This window comes from Gastrolobium bilobum, unplaced genomic scaffold (genome assembly GCF_033153095.1).
Source record: "Gastrolobium bilobum isolate Gb01-03AN ecotype WA unplaced genomic scaffold, APGP_CSIRO_Gbil_v1 utg67448, whole genome shotgun sequence".
NCBI lineage: Eukaryota > Viridiplantae > Streptophyta > Magnoliopsida > Fabales > Fabaceae > Gastrolobium > Gastrolobium bilobum.
Window position 1 is genome coordinate 95,239 of NW_026897538.1, and position 21,295 is coordinate 116,533.

Below are 21,295 nucleotides of genomic sequence, written 5' to 3' on the forward strand. Positions count from 1 at the left end.
AAACTGACATTTAGATAAATATTAATTTCTTATTTAAAAGTTATAAATTATAAATTATTTTCTTAAAAAATAACACTTTAAAAAATAACGCATTAGAATCATTGAGTTGCATCTTTTGATTAAATTTTTTATTAAATGATCAAACAATGATATTTGTACAAATAAATCTCTTACAAACTCTCATGGGAGCAGTCATAAAAAAATTCTAGTTTTATTGTAGCTTCTTGCAACGTTCTAGATGAATTTATCTTAGAGTTTGCAAAAGATTTGTGAAAAGATAAATACCAATACTCTTATATTTTAAGTATTTTGGTAGATAATCAGATTCTCCTTTTATGATTGCTAAAGGCGGTAGTCGAAGTACCGCGTCCTTAATCCATAAATGCAGCTCTGAAACACACACTGTTGACATGCTGAAATTGCAAGCAACATGGTACTCAATATGCCGCGTCTTAAAGCGGTACTTTTTCTACCGCGTTGATATGCATTACATTAGTAATAAGTTTGACAAAAAAATTAATCTGATCAAACTTTTTCAAAAAAAAATTACTATGGTCAAAATGCCCTGGAATTTGATAGGTCAATAATATATAACCAACATTCAGAGTCCCTGTTACATTAGAATTAGAATAAAACCATAGCACAATTACATCAGTCCCTGGAATTGATCATGCTACATAGCGATAAATTTTTCTTAATCCTCAAATAGTTAAGAATCTCATTGTATCAATGGCTAGTGCAAATGCCCATTTATCTCTCCATGTATCAAACAATGAAGTTTTATGAGGCGAAAAGAGCAACTATTTCGCATTTTATAATACGCATTACGGGATGAGATAAATGTGAAATTGAAGTTTGCAAAAGATGTAAACTTAGTCCTTATTTTTTGCATAGGTGTGTGCACATGGTGAGCAAAAGAAAATGAAAGTGTGGAAGACTGAGAATAGCATAACTTAGAAGATATATACGGGTAACTTTTATTTAATTGATAAATCGGAAAAAGATATTGGTACAAATTAAGTCTTTATATATTGATATGATAATTAAAAAAAAAAAAATAAAAAAAAAAAAAAAAACGAGTGGGTTATAGTATGTTACTCAAACTTGTGTTCAAGTAACATTCCCGTTTCTGAATATAATATTCTATCCCTACAATATTTTCCTGTAGCCGTTACTGCAGACATGTGCGATGGCTTCTTTTTTTTTTTTTTTGCTCGTTTTAATTTAGGTTGCATAAAAAAATCTAAAAATTCAAAAATTCTAATCAAGTGACACAATTAAAATAAGGAAAAAAAACTTCTGAGTTTGAAATACATAATTTTGTATTATTTTAAGTGAATTGTATTTTGGTATACACTTTGTGATTTTTTGTATTCTCTCATTTTCAGAATACTCTCTTCCTCTCTCAATTTAATTTTATGTAAGAGAAAAAATATAAAAAAAATCATGAAATATGTACTAAAATATGGTCATTTTAATTGAAATAACACAAAATTATATGGTTTAAAATAATACTAATTTTTCTTTAAAATAATATTTTTATAATTACAATTAAAAAGCATTATTTAAATTTGTTTTCTCTTTCTCGATCTGTTCATCTTTTATTCTCTATTTATTTCCTATAAATATCTCTTTTTCTATTAATTTTCTCTCACTTTCTCACTTACTGATACATTTTAGTTAATTAATTCATTACAGGTTAGAATTTTGATTACATGTATATATTTTTGATAAACCTTTAGTTTATCTTGTTTAATGGACTAAAATAATATGAATTATCTAGTTGAACAAGTCAAAAATTAGGGTTTTAAAATGATAATCATGAACATTATCTGATTGTTGGAACTAATTAATATATTTGTTATTTCTAAAGGGATTTGATAACAAATGATTCAAATATGAAGATTTAGATAAAGAGAGATCAAATCAGAAAAGAAGATGAATCAAGGTGAAAACAATAAGATTGAAGATCTTATCAAGTTGTTAGAAGTGGGAGCTTAAGCCCCCATTCACAAGCTTAAGCGCCCAGACAAGTCCAACTTAGGCCCATTCAAGTTTTCTACTGCAATACGAACTCTTGACCTATTTAAACACCATTGGGGACCAGAAATACATAAATTTTACATTGCAAAACAACTTTTGGGTGCTTGGAGGCTGAAGGAACGCGGAGGAACATCAGATTCATGTTCGTGAGCGGCGGAGACGGATCAACGTCAAGTGTTCACTGGAGATATTGAAGATCCACCGATTATCTATGGAGTTTGGGGGAGCTTTTCTATTTTCTTTTGTTCTTGATTTTGCTATGTCCGGCTAGTTCTTTAAGTAGTTAGGGTTAGATGGATTTTAGTCAATTTATTATGTTTTGAACAATTCGCTGTGTTAATTTTCCTTTATATCATGAATGAAGTTATCTGTTTTTAATGCTTTATATAGGCTTGAATCTTATATAATGATCATCGGTGAATGCATGACAATAGGAATGTTGGTGTGTGATCCATATCTGATAACTTCATCGTAAACGTTATGATTCTAGGGATAGACATAGGGTTTGCGTAATCTTTAAGATTCTTGAATTTAATGCTTGCATGCTTGGGGAATAACCGGGGAACTAGGGTTCTTCCAATATTGTAAAGGTTTTAGAGTAACAAGGGATTGAACTCTAATAACATGCGAAAAAATTGATTAGATTGATACTAAGGACAATTAACATTAAGAAGGAATTCAAACGTAATAAAGAGATTAAATGAAATCGAACCCCTAGCTACGTTTTTATTTTATTAGTTAAATCACATCTTTAATTTCTTGTCTTTAATTCTTGCAAGTAATTAGCTTTAATATTTAATATTTTAATTTTGCAATTCAAATTCTGTTTCCGAATACAACTTCGATTGTCCAACTAAGTTTGCGATAGTGAATTAGTGCTTGAACCGTAATCCTCGTGGGAACGATCTCTTACTTAATCAGTATATTATTTGTACGATCGGTACACTTGCTGTGAGTAGCAACAATTTTTCTCAAATACTTTTTCTTTTCCATAAGCTTGTTCAAAATTTTGATATTTATTGCAAATTAAATAAAAAAATATAAATCTATTGTTGTTTTCGAATTATTCACAAGTATATTGCAGATGTCACGTCCAAATTTGACGTGAGTAGTCACGCCCAATGTAGACATCATAACCCATAAAAATACGCTTAAAAAAGACGTCACACCAATTACAAAAAAGACATAAGCCAAGCATCAGTCACGCCTACAAGAGGCGTGACCTTGTTAGTTGAAAACGAAAATCAAAACTCTGTACCAACACCGTCTGTAATTCAACCACTCTTTTTCTGTACATGATTTCTTCGGCTTTGAGAACAACAACAGGCAGCTTCTCTTGCCATTCCTTGTTCTTCTTAGTTGCGGGACTGTGAGCGTCACTCACGACCCTAATCAAACATATGGTGTGCAATAAAGTCAAGAGAATGCGCAAGCACAACAAGGGTAAAAACGATGAGGAAAGGGGAAAGGGAGATGAACCCAGAACCAGAAAATCTGCTGAATGGGAAGAAGATGGACACAAATAATTGAGTGTTGTGTTTGTCTGTAGGGAGGAGTTTACATACTATATACACAGTGTAGTGTGGCAGTTCTCTCTCTACTACATGGGTTTTTGTTTGTTTGATGGGTCAATTACTACTTGCCCTTTGCCTCAGTTGTCTTGCAGTTGGTGCCATTCTCATTCCACAATTTGTAATTGTCCGGTTTTGTTTTGGGGTATTAGTAGCGAGAGAAGGGGTAGCAGCTTTCTTTTTTATTCTCGTTTTGTCTTCCCCAATAATTTAGAGAGTTTATCATTACCATGTTTTTATTTTAGGAAAATATTTTCTCATATTGCATGAAAAGAGAATTCAATTCTCATGTTGTGATCTTTTGATTTACTTCTTTTCTTTTTCTTTTGTTTAATAAATGTGGGACCCACCACTAGTTGAGTCACAACATGAGAATTGAATTCTCATGCAATATGAGAAAATTAAACCCTTTTATTTTTATTTTATTTTTTTGTTTGATGTATTGTATTGTATTGGGCAAAAAAATTAAGTACACAGCTGAATAACGTTTTCATTTTTACAAGGTCACGTCTCTTACAAGCGTGATTGGTGTGATAACGTGTTCTTATGGAGAATGACGTCTATATTGGACGTGAGTATTTATGTTCAACCTGGACGTGACATTCTGCAATATACTCATAAATAATTTGAAAACAACAATAAATTAATAATTTTTTATTTAATTTGCAATAAATTAATTTTTTTTGCCCATGATCTTCTAGAACCGTCAACAATTTAACACACAAATGTTCTTCTGGAAAAACAATTACTTTTTTAATTTCCACTACCCCTGATTTTCAACTCTCATTATCATCTGGGTGCATGTTTGCTTTTGCTAAATTATTTAGAATAATGTATTTTACATAATTTTAGCTTAAGTTGGAACATCAGTCACATTCATTTATAACGATAATCCTTGATATTTATTTCCAAATCCAATTTCATGCGTGCCAAGGATGTGTGAGGTTTGCCAATACTTCTCGCATGGGAACTGCGTCATACTTAGTGGAGCCACGTGGCACGGGCTAAATTTTAACAAATTGTATTTATTATATATAATTATATAATAAATTATAATTTAGACCGGGTGAAAATTATAATTAGGCTCGGGTTACAATTTGTAATTTAGCTCTATCTAAAATTTAAAATAATTTTGGTGAGAGATTTGGATAAGTTGTATTAAATTATGTGTTCAATTTAATTTCACTTGTATAAAAAAAATAAAATATTTTTAGTAAAATTAAAAATATTTAATAAAATTATAACTCTTCTTCGTGTTGCCTGCTCAGGTGCTCTATATTTAATATAATTTAAATATATTATGATATGAATAACTAAAATTAAAAAAATAAATACACATAATTTTTTAAAACGGGCTCTAATCGGAGCTCCACTGAATGCATATATAAAACAGAATGATCTTAGGTTGACTTCAGATAGCAAACGAACGAACGGTATCAAGGCATAAAGAAATTGAAACATGCGTTGAGGGCGTCACACATTCTAGATAAAATAATTTTGATTACTCTAATCATAATAAGAAACATATATAAAATTCTAGTTCATGCCTGTCATTTATAATCAAATAAATCTACCATGCTTAATTTAGAGACCTAATGATACGAAGAAATCATTATTTTTATGTGAATCACAAAACATTATAAAAATAAAAAACAGGAGAGGCATGTGAAGTGATTTTTTTTTATAGTCCATGCACTCTTCAAGAATCTTACTCATTTATAAATGTTCCATGGGGTGATGAAGATAAGGTAAAACAAAGAGAGGTATCATCCGATAAGTGCAAATGATAAACGTGAAAAACTCATTGTTTATCATGTTTTTAAAGACTAAAATCACTCTTATATATAGTCAAAAACAAGAAAACTTAAGTTATTTAGCTAGAAAATGCAAAGTTTGAATTATTGATTTATGTGAATGATTTTTGCTGGTTTTGTACGACAATTGAGTTGAATGGGAGCATTGGTTAAGCTAAAAGGACTTAAAGCTATAAATAAGGAGCAATGATTTATTGAAAATCTCTCTTAAGCTGTCTTCCGACCAATTTTTCGTATCCAAGATGATAGATTTCGATCTTGTGTTCTTTATAGAAGTTGTAGATATCTTTTTTATCTTTCCAATGAGACAAGATCACATTAATTGGACGAGTATAGCTCAAGTTATGCCCAAAATATAAAATCATATTTTCTTGTCAAAATAGCACGTTTGCACGTTTTTAAAACCCAATTGCGATCCAACTAAGGTCAATTTCGTGGTTTTCACCTAAAACAAGGATTCCTACACATATATAAGCTATTTTTTAGAGGAAACAAACAACACTTGACAGTTGAAGTTCAGTTTTGATCATAGAAGTACGTTGTTCATGTTTTGGAGAGCTGGAGATTGGTTGGATTCAATATTATATACGTTGGAAGCCTTAAAGATTCTCCACGCCCTGATGCCAATGCAGTTTGGGGAAGTTTTATTATTTTCTTGTTTTCTTGATTCCATCATATGTTAGCCTAGATTTTTCTTGTAGTTAGGGATAGATAGAACTCAATCAAATCTTTATGTTATGAATAATCTTTAATGTCAAATTTCTTTTTTATATTGAATGAATTTATCTTTTCTTCATGCCTTTTATAACTTTGATCTTCTAGATTGATCTATGGTGGAAGTATAACAATAGGGATGTTGGTACGTAAACCGTGCTTGGTAAATTCATCGTAATTCTTATGATTCTAGGGATAGACATATGGTTTATGCAATCATTATGATTCTTGCGTTTAATGCTTATTTTCTTTAAAGAATAACCGGGGAACTAGGAATTTTTAAAGAGAGTACAAAATAAGAATATTAAGGGATTGAGTCTTAAATAATTTAGGGGAATCGATTGGCGATATGAAAAGATGTTCAATTAAAGGTTTTAATTCATAACGTAAAGGGGAGACTAGGGGAAATCGAAATCCTAACCGCATTTCTTGATTGTCAAGTTACTCATATTTTGCTTTCTTGCATGTTATTTAGTTTAGTTTTCATAAAATTCTCTTGATCATTTGTCCAACTTAAGCGTAAATAGTGAATTAGTGATTGAATAATTTGTAATTTTCGTATAAATGATCTCATACTCAATACACTTTTTATTTGTACGACTGGTGCACTTGTCGAAGTCACAACAAAACGGCTTGGTGAGCATCTAATCATTGAATTAATGTTTAGAGATATTTTTTTCCCAGGCCAGAACAAGTAATCTTAAGGGCAGGTACTAGTAAACGGCCGGGTAATCATTGTTTGTAATGCATAGACCATATATAATGTTACAACTGTTTAATATTTGTTCCATTTCATTAAGTAAAATGAAAGGGAACAACTTCAGTAAAACATTTGGGAGATTATACAGATTGATTAAAAAAAAAAAAAAAACCTAGTGGATCAAAACCTAGTAGAAGTGGTTTTTTCTAGCTATGAGTTTACCGTGTATATATATATATATATATATATGGATATACGGCAACATTTCAATTTTCAACCATCATAATTTAACTGTCTATAAGCTTTTATCTACATTCTACACATATCTAGTTAAGATGTATATAGGGGTAATTAGTTCTATTGCCTTTAAAAAATTATCAGTTTATTTGACAATTCCCCTCCTGGTTTCTCCACAAGTGGTGCATACCACTGAAAGATTACTTTCATGGAAATCAGTGTGCTAGGTCACAGAAATCCAAAACTACTCGATCATACACGCGCGCGCGGGTGATTACTACGATGATGCCAAAGATAATCAGAGACATTATCCTAATTCCAAATATTTAAGGCTTGGCCAAATAATGACATGGTGTTGCCTATCTGGCTATTTAAAATTTGAAATGGTCAATAGAAAATGTCAACTACTTAAACTTTTCCCCAAAGGCCAAGTAAAGGATTTTCTCTATAAATATTTTCCATGTTCACAATTCCATAAGCAAAACAATCATAAACAAATATTTCTTTGATCGATCACCTTCATCTAAAATGTCTTCCTCAAAGCTCTTTACCATTATTCTCTTCTCCCTTACCTTATCTCTCATCCTCCAAACATCTTCTGGAGCCAATCCTCTCTTCCGTTTCTGCTCAAGCTCAGAGTACTTCTCACAAAACAGTCCCTATGAGTCATACTTGAAAAGGCTTAGCAACTCACTTATCTACAGCACTCCTCAAACAGGTTTTAGTGTTAGCATAGCTGGTAAATACCGAAACCAACATGGAGTATATGGACTTGCTAATGGTGTATATGGACTCGCTCTTTGCAGGGGTGATGTGTGTTGGATAGTATTTTTCTCAAAAGAAAGAGTTATCGTTCTCAGGGAACAGGTTGTTTAGTTTTCCTTTTTTAATTCCTATTTCTAATTTCTTGAAATTAAGTGATCAATCTTTTAAAACTAAGAAAATTCTAAATCAAACAAGGTATTTATCAAACTTGCATTAAACAAAATTTAACAGAGAGATATCTAATCACAAATGTATCAATTATAAGGTTCTGGAATTCTTTGAATCATGGATGAAGGAAAAATTTCGCATTCCTGCGTTTTATAACTGCTACGGCACTTTAGTATCAGAATTCGAATTACTATGGCTATTTTATCTGAAACTTCCCAGTTCCAGATTTTAATCTTTAGAAGGATCTTTTCCCAAAGTCTTCTAAATCTTTAAAAATTGTATCAAAGACCTCCTTGGGTTATCCCTAACCTCAAGGGTTCAATTAACAAGGGACATAACCTGATTTCCCAATCACAGTTATGCAAAAATTATTCAAGACCCATTCCCATGGTGTTCTTGAACTTAAAATCAAAATCTTGTTAATCAAATGAAACTAAAGCAAACCATCACAGTATTCAGAAAAATAAAAGATCACCCAATCATCGTGAATCCCAGAAAGGAAAAGATCAGAAACCCATATTCAAAAATATTACAAATCTAAAAGTAAAGAAACATGCATCACAAACATTCATGAAAGAAAACTCAAAGTAAAGTTACAAACCGGTTCTTCAAGAGTCAAAGTTCCTAAACTAGAGCTAGGAAGAAAACTTGCAGTAGTATGAAAACAATAGCTCGCATGCAGATCCGTGATTCCTTTCCTTGAAGGTGCGTTGTCAATGCACTTCGAGATCAAGAATTGAAGAACATGCACCAGCTTTCAAGACAAACACTCAGATTTGAAGAGAGAAAATACAAAATTCTAAAACGTAAACTGAAACTAACAAATACGGTATCTGACCCTAAAATGACTCAGACTCCTATTTAACTAAAAATTATAAAGCTGCCTCCAAATGCACTGTTGTCCATCCATCTCTATGTCCATCCAATGGTTCAGATTTGATCTTGATTTCAAAGAGTTGATCTTGCTTCCAAACTGCAGTAAAAATAATAAAAGAGAGTAGTAAATCATCAGTTTATCTCTTTCTCTCTTTTTTTACCTTTGGGCTGATTGGCATTCATTTGGCCCATTACCATGCACTAATATCCAGCCTTCAACTCAAATATTGTAAAAATAAAGCCATTAAAATAATCATAATTTATAGCTAACAATGTGTCAACCTTAGATTGCAAAACTTGTGTTTCTGAGGCTACCAAAGAAATTCGCAGTCTCTGCCCTTACAACAAAGGTGCCATCATATGGTATGATTACTGCATGTTTAAGTACTTGGATACAAAATTCTTTGGTTATATTGACAAAATAAACACGTACTGCTATACGGGGATCGGGAATAGTGGAAGTGACCCTGCCACTTTTTACTACAAGACAAAAAAGTTCTTGAACCAGCTTGCTGAGAAAGCTTCTGTGAACCCTAAATTGTATGCAACCGGAGAGCTAAAGATTGAAGAATCAGAAAAACTTTATGGGTTGACTCAATGCACTAAAGACCTTTCTCGCAGTGATTGCAAAAAGTGTCTTGATGATATAATTAACCCAATTCCAAATTGTTGGGAGGGGGCTAAAGGAGGCAGAATTTTGGGTGGAAGCTGCAACTTTCGATATGAGACATACCCATTTTTCAAAGAGTAAATACTCTAATCTTATGGATTGGCCTTGATAGGTTGATCTCATTCGCATTAAGATAAGCTTACTATTTTTGCGTGAATAAAATAAATTTGATATATGGTGTACTAAAAAAAAAACTAAAAAACAAAAAATTTGATATATCGTTAGATTATATTAGATCCATTGGATCTTAATTGGTGTAAATTTTTCTCTCTCTTCAATTCACCCTCTCCCACCTTAATTATCTGTCATCTTCGTTGTTTTCCATCACCCTTGTTTCTAGCAGCACAATGGGCAAAGTTGGAGTTAGGACTAGGGTTTAAAATTAAAATGAGGAAAATTGATTGAATACAAACATGGCTGCAGAATCATCGGGGCGAAGAATAAGAAGAGAATTTGGATTTAACATGACCCAGAAGAAGAAAAAGCATGGAAAGATGGGAGGGAGCAAAGCACAGAATATTTTAAGATGAATCAAAAGATGAAAGTTTTAAGAAATATAATGTAAAAGAATTAACTTAACCCAAAAATTTAAGTTTTTAGATGAGGATTTTGATGATTTTATATTATATTGCTTTATAACTTGCCCTCTCACACCAGAGTTCATTGGGCTTCAACTACGGGTGTTCGCGGTCTGGATGGCATCGATTTTGAAAACAAAAATCATCTGATTCATTTCTTTCGGTTTGGATTATTTTTCAAATCCGATCCAATCCAATCCAATTTTTTTTCGGTTTGGATTGGAACGGTTTTCGGTTTTTTGAAAATCCTAAAATTTGTTTCCTGATTATTGTGCAAATAACATCTTTTGTATATATTGGCTTTGTAAATTTTTTTTTTTGAATTACAAAAGCATCATTAAACGATAATATAGTTTTTTTTTTTTGGGCAATGAGATATGAAGCTCTACACAAATGAAATTTTATTGATGAGATGTGAATAGGTTTTTTCTTGAGTTTAGTTGATGGGTTAATGGATCTTGAGTTTAGAAATTTTTGAGCTATGATTAGGGAAAGGCCTGAGTATGTAGAGAAAAATTAATATATTGGATCGGTTTGGATTGAATCGGTTTTCATCAAACAATCCGAAAACTGATCCAATTCAATTAAAATTTGCGATTTTTTTTTCGATTTTCGATTATCGATTTTTCGGTTCGGTCACCGCGGTTTGAATCGGTTCATGAACACCCCTATCTTGAACGGTGAACAATGCATCAAACCCCGCTTACTTGTTAATATTCAATTTTTATTCTTTTAATAGAATGATGGAGATGAGATTTTACCTATGACTATAGGCTTTGATACCATTTGAAGAAACATTTTATCTAAATGCTTAAGCTATTAGATGAAGGTCATATTAATGGTTTCATATATAATGTATCTCTCTAATACGTTCCCATACACAAAAGTACATTGGACTTACAATGAATCATGCATCTTGTCCTACCTACCTGTGCTAAATAACTCCACAATATTTAATTATTTTTTTATTAGAATGAAAGATAGTGAGGACCAAAATCGTGACCGCTTGGCCACAAGAGACTTATATACCATATAAATGAGTATTTTAACTCAAAAACTTAAACTTTTAATTCGAAATATAATATAAAAGCATTATTGTGACATTTATCTAATAACTTAAGTTTTTTTGGTGAAATAGGCTTAGGCTTCTTCTTTTTCTTTTTCTTTTTGATGATACGGTGAAATAGTTTTGTTACATGGTATCAAAGTTTGTTGGTGTGGATCCTTACACCCTAGTGTTTGTCTATGGGAGATTGTTAGGGCATGACAGTTAAATGTGATGAGCTCAATCCAACTTTCCCTTAAATGTGATGAGCTCGATGGATGGTAGGTTGGACGACAAAAAGAATTGGAAAATCAAGAATATCCTACAACATTTCAAAAATACAATAAATCATGGGACGACAGTCAACAGATCGAAAACAATCCCTAACGAAGAAGATGAAGGCCGAAAACAACTCAAGACCTGGGACCAGTGGCCTCCGAATTTGATGAACTGATTTTTGTCTTCAAAGGAGACAAATCTTCGATAATGCCAATGATGGTCTTCCAATCGTAATGCTACAGAATCACGAGAGTGAGAGTAAAAAATGCAGAGAGAATGAGATCAGGGGGTGTTTGGTAGGAAGATTATTTTTAGATGTCCGAAAAAGTGAGGGTGGATTTTTCTAAAATCTCATATTTGGTAGCACATTGAAGAAAATTTTCGATTATTTTTCAGGTATTCTGTTTTGTGTGCATTTTTTAAACCAACATTCTTTAAATTTTTATTTTCTCCACCGTCGCTAAACCTTCTATTCTCTATTTCTTTTTTATAAATATGGTGAATTAACGATGATAAGAAAATAGAATAAAAAATATTAGAATATAAAATTATAAAATTATCACTATTGATTCACTCTGGTTAAAATCACCTTTGTTTTATCCAAAAAATAAAAATAAAAAAATCATATCTCATTTATCAAAAAAGAAAATCATCTCTCATATCATATGATCATATTAAATAACATACGAGAGGATTCACTCCATATATATTTCTCTCAAATACTTTCCTTTTATAAAGATTGTTAAAAAATTTGATATTCTAATCAGGCATATATGTATATGTTTATCAAAGATGAATGACTGACGAAAGAGAATAGTTTTAATCCGGATCCCTGAAGCGTCGCAATCGATCTCTTAAGTCAATACCACCGAAACTAACAATTTTATGCACAAATGATCTTCTGGAAAAACAATTACAATTTTATTGTCCACTACACCCTGAATTTCAACTCTCATTATCAACTGCGTGCATGTCTGCTTTTGCTTAACTTTTTATTTAAGTTGGAACATCAGTCACATTCATTTATAAAGATAATCATTGGATGTTTAGTTCCAAATTCAATTTCATGTGTGCGAACGATGTGTGAGGTTTGCCGTTCCGGCCCGCATGGGAACTACATCATACTTAGCTAGTCATACTCTAATTTTATGGTTGTGCATATATAAAACAGATGATCTCAGGTTGACATCAGATAACAAACAAACAAACAGTATCAAGGCAAAAAAAAAAATTTGAAACATGCATTGAGTGCGTCACACATTCTGAATAAAATAACTTTGATTAGTCTAATCATAATAAGAAACATATATAAAATTCTAGTTGATGCCTCTCATTTATAATCTAACTAAATCTACCATGTTTTAGAGAGCTAATTATACATATGAATGATATTTATTATGATAATTGCAGATATGCAGCTGTCTGTCATTTATATTTAGGATGGTAAAGAAAATAAGACCCAGTCTTAATCTCATCTTGAAAGCATGAGTTATAATGCGGTAGGCAAATTCTGATTATATCAGGGATATGGGCATTTAAATCAAGGCCCTAATGTTGCGGGTTAGGATGTGGGTTTCCTGGTATATACATCACCTATGTAGCATCGATACTGACACGGGATACGTGACACGACACGACACTCCGACACGTTAATTCTAAAAAATGTTAGATTTCGACACGTTAGGACACATTCTGATATTAAATAATATTTTTAATTTATGTAGTATATATTATATTTAATATTCAATAATTTAATAAAAAAATTAAACTAAACTTAAAATATTCATCAATTTTACAAAAAAATATAAGATATCGCAAATATTTATATTAAATTCAATAAAATGGTAATTGTAATTCAACGAATCTAATAGTTGGAACTAAAAACTCAACGCAACGCAACCTTTGAACCCTTTTTTAAATTTCTATAACGCGTGTTGGAGTGTCGGAGAGTGTCGGAGTGTCGGAAAGTGTCGGACACGACACACGTCAGGGTTTTTAAAGTATCGGTGTTTCATAGTACATCACTCCCAAAATTAGAAAACTTTCAAGACTCAAAGAAATATTAAAAAAGTCATGGATTGAAATGATATATAACTTTGCCAATTTTAATTGAACATTAGATAAAGTTATATGTATTTTGATTGAAGCACTTATGTATATTTTGGTGAACATTAGATAAAGTTATCTAAAGTAATTTTAGAAATTTTAAACCTTTCCAAATATTTAAGCATGGCCAAATTTTGACATGGCGTTGCCTATCAGGCTATTTAAAATGGTAATAAAAAATGTCAACTACTTAAACTTTTCCTCAAAGGCCAAGTAAAGGATTTTCTCTATAAATAGTCTCCTCCTCCACAATTCCATAAGCAAAACCATCATAAACAAATATTTCCTCGATCACTTTCATCCAAAATGTCTTCCTCCTCAAAGCTCTTTACCATTATTCTCTTCTCCCTGACCTTTGCTCTCATCCTCCAAACATCTTTTGGAGCCCAAAATCTCTTCGTCTGTGACAGATCAGATAGCTTCACTTCTCATAGTCCCTATGGATCATACTTGAAAACGCTCAGCAACTCACTTATCCACAACACCCCTCCAACAGGTTTTAGTGTTAGCATAGCTGGCAATTACCAAAACCAACAAGGAGTATATGGACTCGCTCTTTGTAGGGGCGATGTTTCAACCTCAGAATGCAAAACTTGTGTTTCTGGGGCTATCAAAGAAATCCGCACTCGCTGCCCTTACCAAAAAGGTGCCCTCATATGGGCTGAGTACTGCTCTCTTAAGTATGTGGATACAAATTTCTTTGGATATATTGACGAAGCAAACATGTTCTGTAAAAGGATTGGGGTTAACGTAAAAGACCCTTCCACTTTCAACTACAAGACTAAAGAATTATTGAGTCAGCTTGCTCAGAAAGCTTCTGTGAACCCTAAATTGTATGCAACGGGAGAGCTAAAGCTTGAGGGATCAAAGAAACTTTACGGTTTGGCTCAGTGCACCAGAGACCTTTCTAGCAGTGATTGCAAGAAGTGTCTTGGTGATGCAATTAACCAAACTCTAAATTGTTGGGAGGGTTCAGAAGGAGGCATTGCTGGGAACGGAAGCTGCAACTTCCGATATGACATAGTCAAATTTTTCAAATAGAAATACTAAGTTATGGATTGAGTTTGATAGGTTGACCTCATTCCCAATAAGAGATAAACCTACTACTATGTACTACATGAATAAATTAAATTATGTAATTTTCACCCAAATAAAAAAGTGTTTTACCGCAGTGCAAGAGATCCTAATCAATGACACGGAAAGCAACCCAGGAGTATGTATAATATACTGTTGAAGATAGGAGGCAAAAAAATTCAAATATTACACTTTTAATAATTAATTGCGAATAGGTTGCAGTTTGGAAACTAATTTCGGATCTATTGCAGTCATTCACGTCCAAAATGGGCGGAACAATTCACGCCCATGATAGGCGTGAATTCCATGCCATTCACACCCAAAATAGGCGTGATTAGTCACGCCCCATGCAGGCGTGAATCACTGGACATTCACCTGTTAGGCAAAAGGAAAATTTCCAAAGTATTAATAATTTGTTACAGATAAATTACAGTATAATTCTTAAACAAATAACACATAGCGGTGCCCGAAGTGCCACTTTGAGTAAGTAGGCTGAGGAAGAGGAGGAGCAATAGGCGGAAATCTGGTCCACGCCCATATCTGGAGCAGTATATGTCATCCACCCATGTCTGATCTGCGCGGGTTAGTAAGCTCGCATAATTGTCTAAACAAATGTGCGAGAATAGCAGATCCCCAACTGTAATGTCCAATGTCATCAAAACCTCCTGCAAGCAACGCAATGTAGCGACATCCGACGACGCTACCTCCAGATTTGTCGCATAGAAGCCATGATCCCAACATACGCGCAATGTGTGCCTTAGTAAAAAATATAACCTGTTGTGGATCCACAGCAACTGCAGCCCAATCCGCATATGTCTGTCTAAATATGCGAGCTCGACATCCCCGTACGGCTGCTCTGACACGAGCGGGGCGTGACCAAGCACCTCTTTGCACAATGCTCGCCAGTTTCTGTTGACTCACCCTTAAATGAGATTGAAATACTGATCAAAGAAAATTTAAGGTGAAGTTCTCTATTGAAAGTTAAGTGGTGAAAAGGAAAAGAGTACCTAAAAATAAAACAAAGAAAGAAAGAAATCTGTCTGAAAAGAGGATGTGCAAAAGGAAAAGAAAGAGAATTTATGCTATAAATTATTAGCAAGAAGGAAGAAAAAGGTGGTGGAAAAGGAATAAAAATCTTGAATTAAAAGGAAAAAGTAGTGAAAAATTGTTTGAGAGTTGACTGAGCCTTGAATTAAATGTGTTTCAAACTCACACAATAAAATTAGCTACTTTTCAAATATTTCTACCCCTAAACCAGGCCACATTACAACCCTAAAATGACCTTTGGATCGATTTTTATATGTTATCTATGTTTCTTATCTTTAGGAACTTGAGAATAAGATCAAGCTTATGGTAGTATTATTACACTGATAGATTGAGTGATTATACCCCAAACACTTGAGTGATGAGTGTATTGTTTATCTTAGTGATGGGTATTCAAGTTAGATTCTAATTTCCTTTTTGAAACTGAAAAGTCTTGTTTGAAATTCTCAACACTAAAAATCATTCATGCTTAGCATAGTACTCTCATGAGCTTCTGCTATAAATTTTTGTTTGATGCGATGTTATGATTGAATTTTATGTGTCTCTTCTCACAAGGTTGTGTTCCTACTTCATAGTGTTTATTCTAGTTTATTGCTGAGGACAACAATGTCTAAATCTGGGAATTATTTGATGAGTCTCCAATTTACTATGTATTAAGGGTCAATATGAGCATGAAATTGATTTAAAAGTAATTAAAAGTTATGAGAATTATAATTAAATTGTTATTTTATTCTCAATAATATTCTCATAAGATTTCTGATATTTTGCAGTAATTTCAGCTCAATAAAGAGATAAATTGGAGATATCAAGTAGAGTTGCTTTGGATTTCTGAATCATTCAAGATCTTATCAAATCTTTGTTGAATATTTTTAAGGAAAAATTTCCATTAAATAAAAAGGGGAATATCTGAAGGATTGAATCAAATATAGATTAGAGATTCTAGTGAAGATTCTATTGAAGATATGATCATGATTTCTAAACAAGGGCACAAAGTCTATAAAAAGAGACTAAGACCCCAGAGGAAAGCATCTTTGGCTGGAGAGAATGGTGAGACCAGATGTAAGAACCTGCACCGTTAATTAAGGTAATTAATTAATTAGTTATGAGAATTATGAAATAATTCCATAATTGACCCTAATAATTATTATGAGACTCTAATAATTATAGTAAGTGATTAAGAATGCTGAAAGTCGCTTTTCGGAAGAAAAGTGCAGATACCGGTTCTGCTAGTCGGTATAAATGCGTACCGAAAAAGTATCCCAGAAAATTATGAAAAATACATGATAATTACTAGAATAATATATAGGACTTGTAAAACGAGTTTCAAGTCAAAATAATGAGAACTGATGCCAGAAACTGATACTGGCTATGAAAAGCGCATACCGGAAAGGTGCTCCAAAAAATATAATAAAAATATGATAATTCTTGTAAAATTGAGAAGGTTAAGAATCCTGAGTTTGGGATTAAAATGCTAAGCGTAGCAATTAAAGTTAATATTGCGTGTTTAATTTTAAGTGAGCTATTTAAGGACCCTTGCACATGATCCTAGGTCAGCCACCCTTCATTTCTACGTGAGAAATTGCTGAGTCTTGTGTGCAGCAGCCTTGTACCTCCTTCTTCCTCCTTTGAGACCTCCAAGAGACCATTTTTCTTGGTTGTTTCTTCATTTAACCACCTTGGGTGAGTGGGAACTATCATGGTGAGAGTGTTGTGAGCTCCATTCTGAGTTGTGATGTTGTTGTAGTGAGCTTGAGGTGTTGCCTTCTTGGGTTGGGATTGAGGGAGCCTTTGTTTTGGCATTTTGAGGTCCAAGGAGTGACCTTTGTGGAGAAAGAACCAACCTTGGTGTGCCTTTTTCGTTTTGGAACCAAGTCAGAACCTTGGGGTTGTATTGTGAGCTCCAAGAGCACCTTTTGTGGCTGGTTGAACCTTGGGTAAGTGTTACCACCTTTGATCATGAGTTTATTGGGTTAAAGTTGATGTCTTGGCATGTTTAATGAATTAAACAAGTAACCAACAATTGTATGAACCTTATTGTGCCTAAAAATGCATGCTTTAACGTGTTTAAGTGTTAAAAACCCAACCTTAGAAGGATATCTTCATGAAATGCAGAAACTGCATTCTGTCGTGAAATATCTGGATATCTGATCGTGAAATATCCGGATATTGGATATCCGGATATGGGGATCTGGATATCCGGATATGTACAGTGAGATATCTGGATATTGGATATCCGGATATGCCCCGAGGAATATCTGGATATTCTGGGATTTCGTAGAACAGTGGCTGTACTGTTCATACAGTAGGCTATTGGGGGTCTGTGGACCCTAGATTGATGAAGTTGAACTTCTGTAATTAATGAACTAAGTCAGAATCAAGTGATTAAGGGCTTATGGCTTTGTGTGAAGCTAGCCCTAAGACGTAAAACGTAAAGAAAAAATGTAGTCTTTATGTTAATGCTTATGAGCTATGAATGTTGATATGCTTACTGGTCCTAAATCAGATCGTGATCTGCTGTGTGTTGGACTTGAGCTGTGGACTCTTGGATTGGATAGTTAGCTTAAGAGGTAAGCTTTCGTGTCCTCGGTTTAGCCATGTTGTGGTTCCACATGTCCCATGGGGGTATGGTTATATGCATGTTGTGTTACATGCTTTTGATGTTTTGGAAATGCTATTGAGCTGTTATATGCTAGTGCCTTTATGATATGCATGTGGTGTTCCACCTATACGGTAAGCCTGAGTATGTGGTACATACAAGATGGTGAGGCTGTGGGTGAGGTGCAAGCGGTGTTCCTTGTACTACGTGTGGGTAATAGACGTATTCCTGCATTTCTCTGGCCAGTAGAATAGTGATAACACACATGGCATGAATATCTGTTGCACTGCATAGTTTTGGAACTTATATTGATATAAATGCTTTTAGAACTTATATTGCACATGTAAGTGAGCTTGGGGTGGAAGATCCTTGAGGACCCCTTGTCTTACTGAGATTTCTAGTTTAGAGATCTCACCCCACGTTTGGGGAATGCTTATTTCAGGATCAGGTAATGTGGGGGTTGAGGCCCCAGGCGGCAGGAGGCCGGAGCTGAGTTAGATATTGATGATATTATATGCTGACATATTGGATGCTAGATATGCTTGCTGCTTTTATGCTTTTAGCTTCGTGTTATGATTTTGGATTATCTTGTTGAGACTCTGTCGTGTATGCTGTTGATTTGGTGAGCATGGGGATTGTCCATGCCACGTAGACTTGTTATGTCTTGTTTTAGTTGGAGTTGTAATAATGTATCAGGATTATTGTCCGATTTACGTGATGTACGTAATGTCGTGACTTAGATACTCACTTTATATTTTATATTGAGGTATTTCAGTTAGTTGTCTTGCAATTTACATACAGGCATTGTTTTTATGAAATTGATTAAGTAATCAACTTGGCTAAGTATAATGACGTCATAATTGGAAAAGAAAAAGATATTCCGCAGTTTTTAATTAAGCGCAGCTTAATACAATAGTATGATAACATTACCGGGTATATACGGGGTGTTACACCAGAGATTTCGACAGAGGCAACAATATTCAGATGAGGAGACTAACGCTGGAGATCAGGATTCCGGAGAACTTGAAGATTGAAGACCATTGATCTTTCTTCTTCATCTTTTTCTTTTCTTTCTTTGTTATGAATTCTTTTTTACTATTTTAATTTGTTTAAGTCAGACATGAATATGTCTGGCTAATTTCTTTTTGTAGTTGGGATCACAGACCCGATGTGAATCCTTTATATTTTCTATATTATTTTTATAATTTAATTAGTTAGTTTGGTTTATTCTGCTTGTGTTAATATTTCCATATCCTGATTAGAATTGGTCACTTTAATTATAGGGCTTTGAGGGTTAGGACTCACAATAGACATATTGGAGTTTTAGTCTGGACAAGGGTAGAATAACAATTTGTGTATGATCTAGACATAGGCTTATATAGATTACAGACTTTTAATTCATTTGTTTAATGCTTAATTCAAGAGGGATTACTAGGACACTAGGATTCTAATTAAGTTAAAGGGTTGAAATCACTAAGACATTATGGTTCAACTATTTTATAGGGAAATAATGAATTGTCTGAGCAAACCAATTAGTTAATTATAAAATACAATATAGGAATATAAGGGAGGATCGGAGGTGAAGTGCATCATGGCTACAGTCTTTTTACAAATTTTTCATCAATATTTTCCTAACGTTCTTGATACTCTTGCATGCATTCAAATTTAATTGTTCTTAATTTTCTGCGTTTAAATTTAATTGTTTTAAAATTCTGTTTTAAAATTCCAAAATCAATCACTTTCACAAAACAAACAAATTTTCTTTTCCAACTTAAGAGGAATAGTTAAGTTAATACTTGGTGCAGTAATCCTCGAGGAAACGATATTTACTTATCACTTTTATTACTTGAAACGATCGTGTTTATTATCAATTCATTTATTCATCAATTCTGAATTATCAAAAGTTGCTTAATTTGTGTTGAAGTTCCCTATTTATAGGTAATTAGTCTATGCCCTAAGTGATTAAGAATTTTGGGCATTGATTGGACTGTGTCAATGTGCTTTAGCACTCATTAGCTTAAGCTTCTGGGTTGAATTGGTTCTTTACATGGTATCAGAGCCTCGGTATCACGGCTTCGATCCTCGTATGAGAGAGCTTGTTAAAAATATATAAAATCATTAATATAATCTCACCCACCAACTTAAATTTTTGAATTAAAATGATTATTTAGGGTATCTATCAAATTAAAATATTATTGGCTTAAGAATGAAGAAACACAAGAATTTAATTCATTTTAAATAGAATCATGTCTAATTAACCAGTTGTTTGACCTGTTATACCCCCATAGTACCACCTACTACTTTTGGATTTAGCTCCGTTGGCCGAGGCATAGACCAAGTGAATGAGCCTTGGGTCGTGGTGATTTTGACACCACAAACTGCATGTCTTGTGTCAACGAAGTAAACAATAAGCTTCAAGAAATGAGTACTTTTTTTGGGAAAATTGATGATAAGTTGTACAAGATTTACATCTACGACGTTGATGATGTCACCACTTTCAATGATAAAGTGAATAAGTTGTTAAGCAACTTCTCTTACAAAGAATCTCAAACTCACAAGTTATATGCCACTGGGGAATCGAAGCTTGAAGAATCAAAAACACTGTATTATTTGGCTCAGTGTACAAGGGACCTCTCTGGCCCTGTTTGTAAGAAGTGTCTTGATGATGCTATTAGGGAACTTCCAAATTGTTGTGACGGAAAGCAAGGTGGACGGGTTGTGGGTGGTAGCTGCTATGTTAGATATGAACTGTATCCTATTATTGATGCCTAGAAGTTTCTAATACTGTATCCCCAGCAAATTGTGTTCTGTTATACTTGATAACTAAATAAATGATCATATGGCAGTGGAATAGCCCTTTGGAGAAATTCCTAGGTAAACACTACTTACCATAGGTACTCAAATGAATGATTAACAATAACATGTACAAAATTATATAAGCCATGCTACAAATACATCTATTTTTAAAAAATATTTTGTACATATCATTTATTGATTTGAGAGTCAAGCAATATT

At 33.3% G+C, this 21,295-nt stretch overlaps 2 protein-coding genes and 1 pseudogene across 2 annotated transcripts; all 3 read left to right on the plus strand.

The window, feature by feature from the left end:
- The first annotated feature begins 7,607 nt into the window (after positions 1–7,607).
- On the plus strand, positions 7,608–9,639 carry LOC133307827 (cysteine-rich repeat secretory protein 38-like). Its single transcript, XM_061508389.1, has 2 exons — positions 7,608–7,896; positions 9,155–9,639. Exons 1-2 carry the CDS (start codon positions 7,608–7,610, stop codon positions 9,637–9,639), a joined length of 774 nt encoding a protein of 257 aa, XP_061364373.1.
- Positions 9,640–13,872: 4,233 nt separating this feature from the next.
- On the plus strand, positions 13,873–14,590 carry LOC133307835 (cysteine-rich repeat secretory protein 38-like; annotated as a pseudogene).
- Positions 14,591–20,662: 6,072 nt separating this feature from the next.
- Positions 20,663–21,052, plus strand: LOC133307836 (cysteine-rich repeat secretory protein 38-like). The gene has a single exon (XM_061508395.1). It carries the CDS (start codon positions 20,663–20,665, stop codon positions 21,050–21,052), a length of 390 nt encoding a protein of 129 aa, XP_061364379.1.
- Positions 21,053–21,295: the final 243 nt, after the last annotated feature.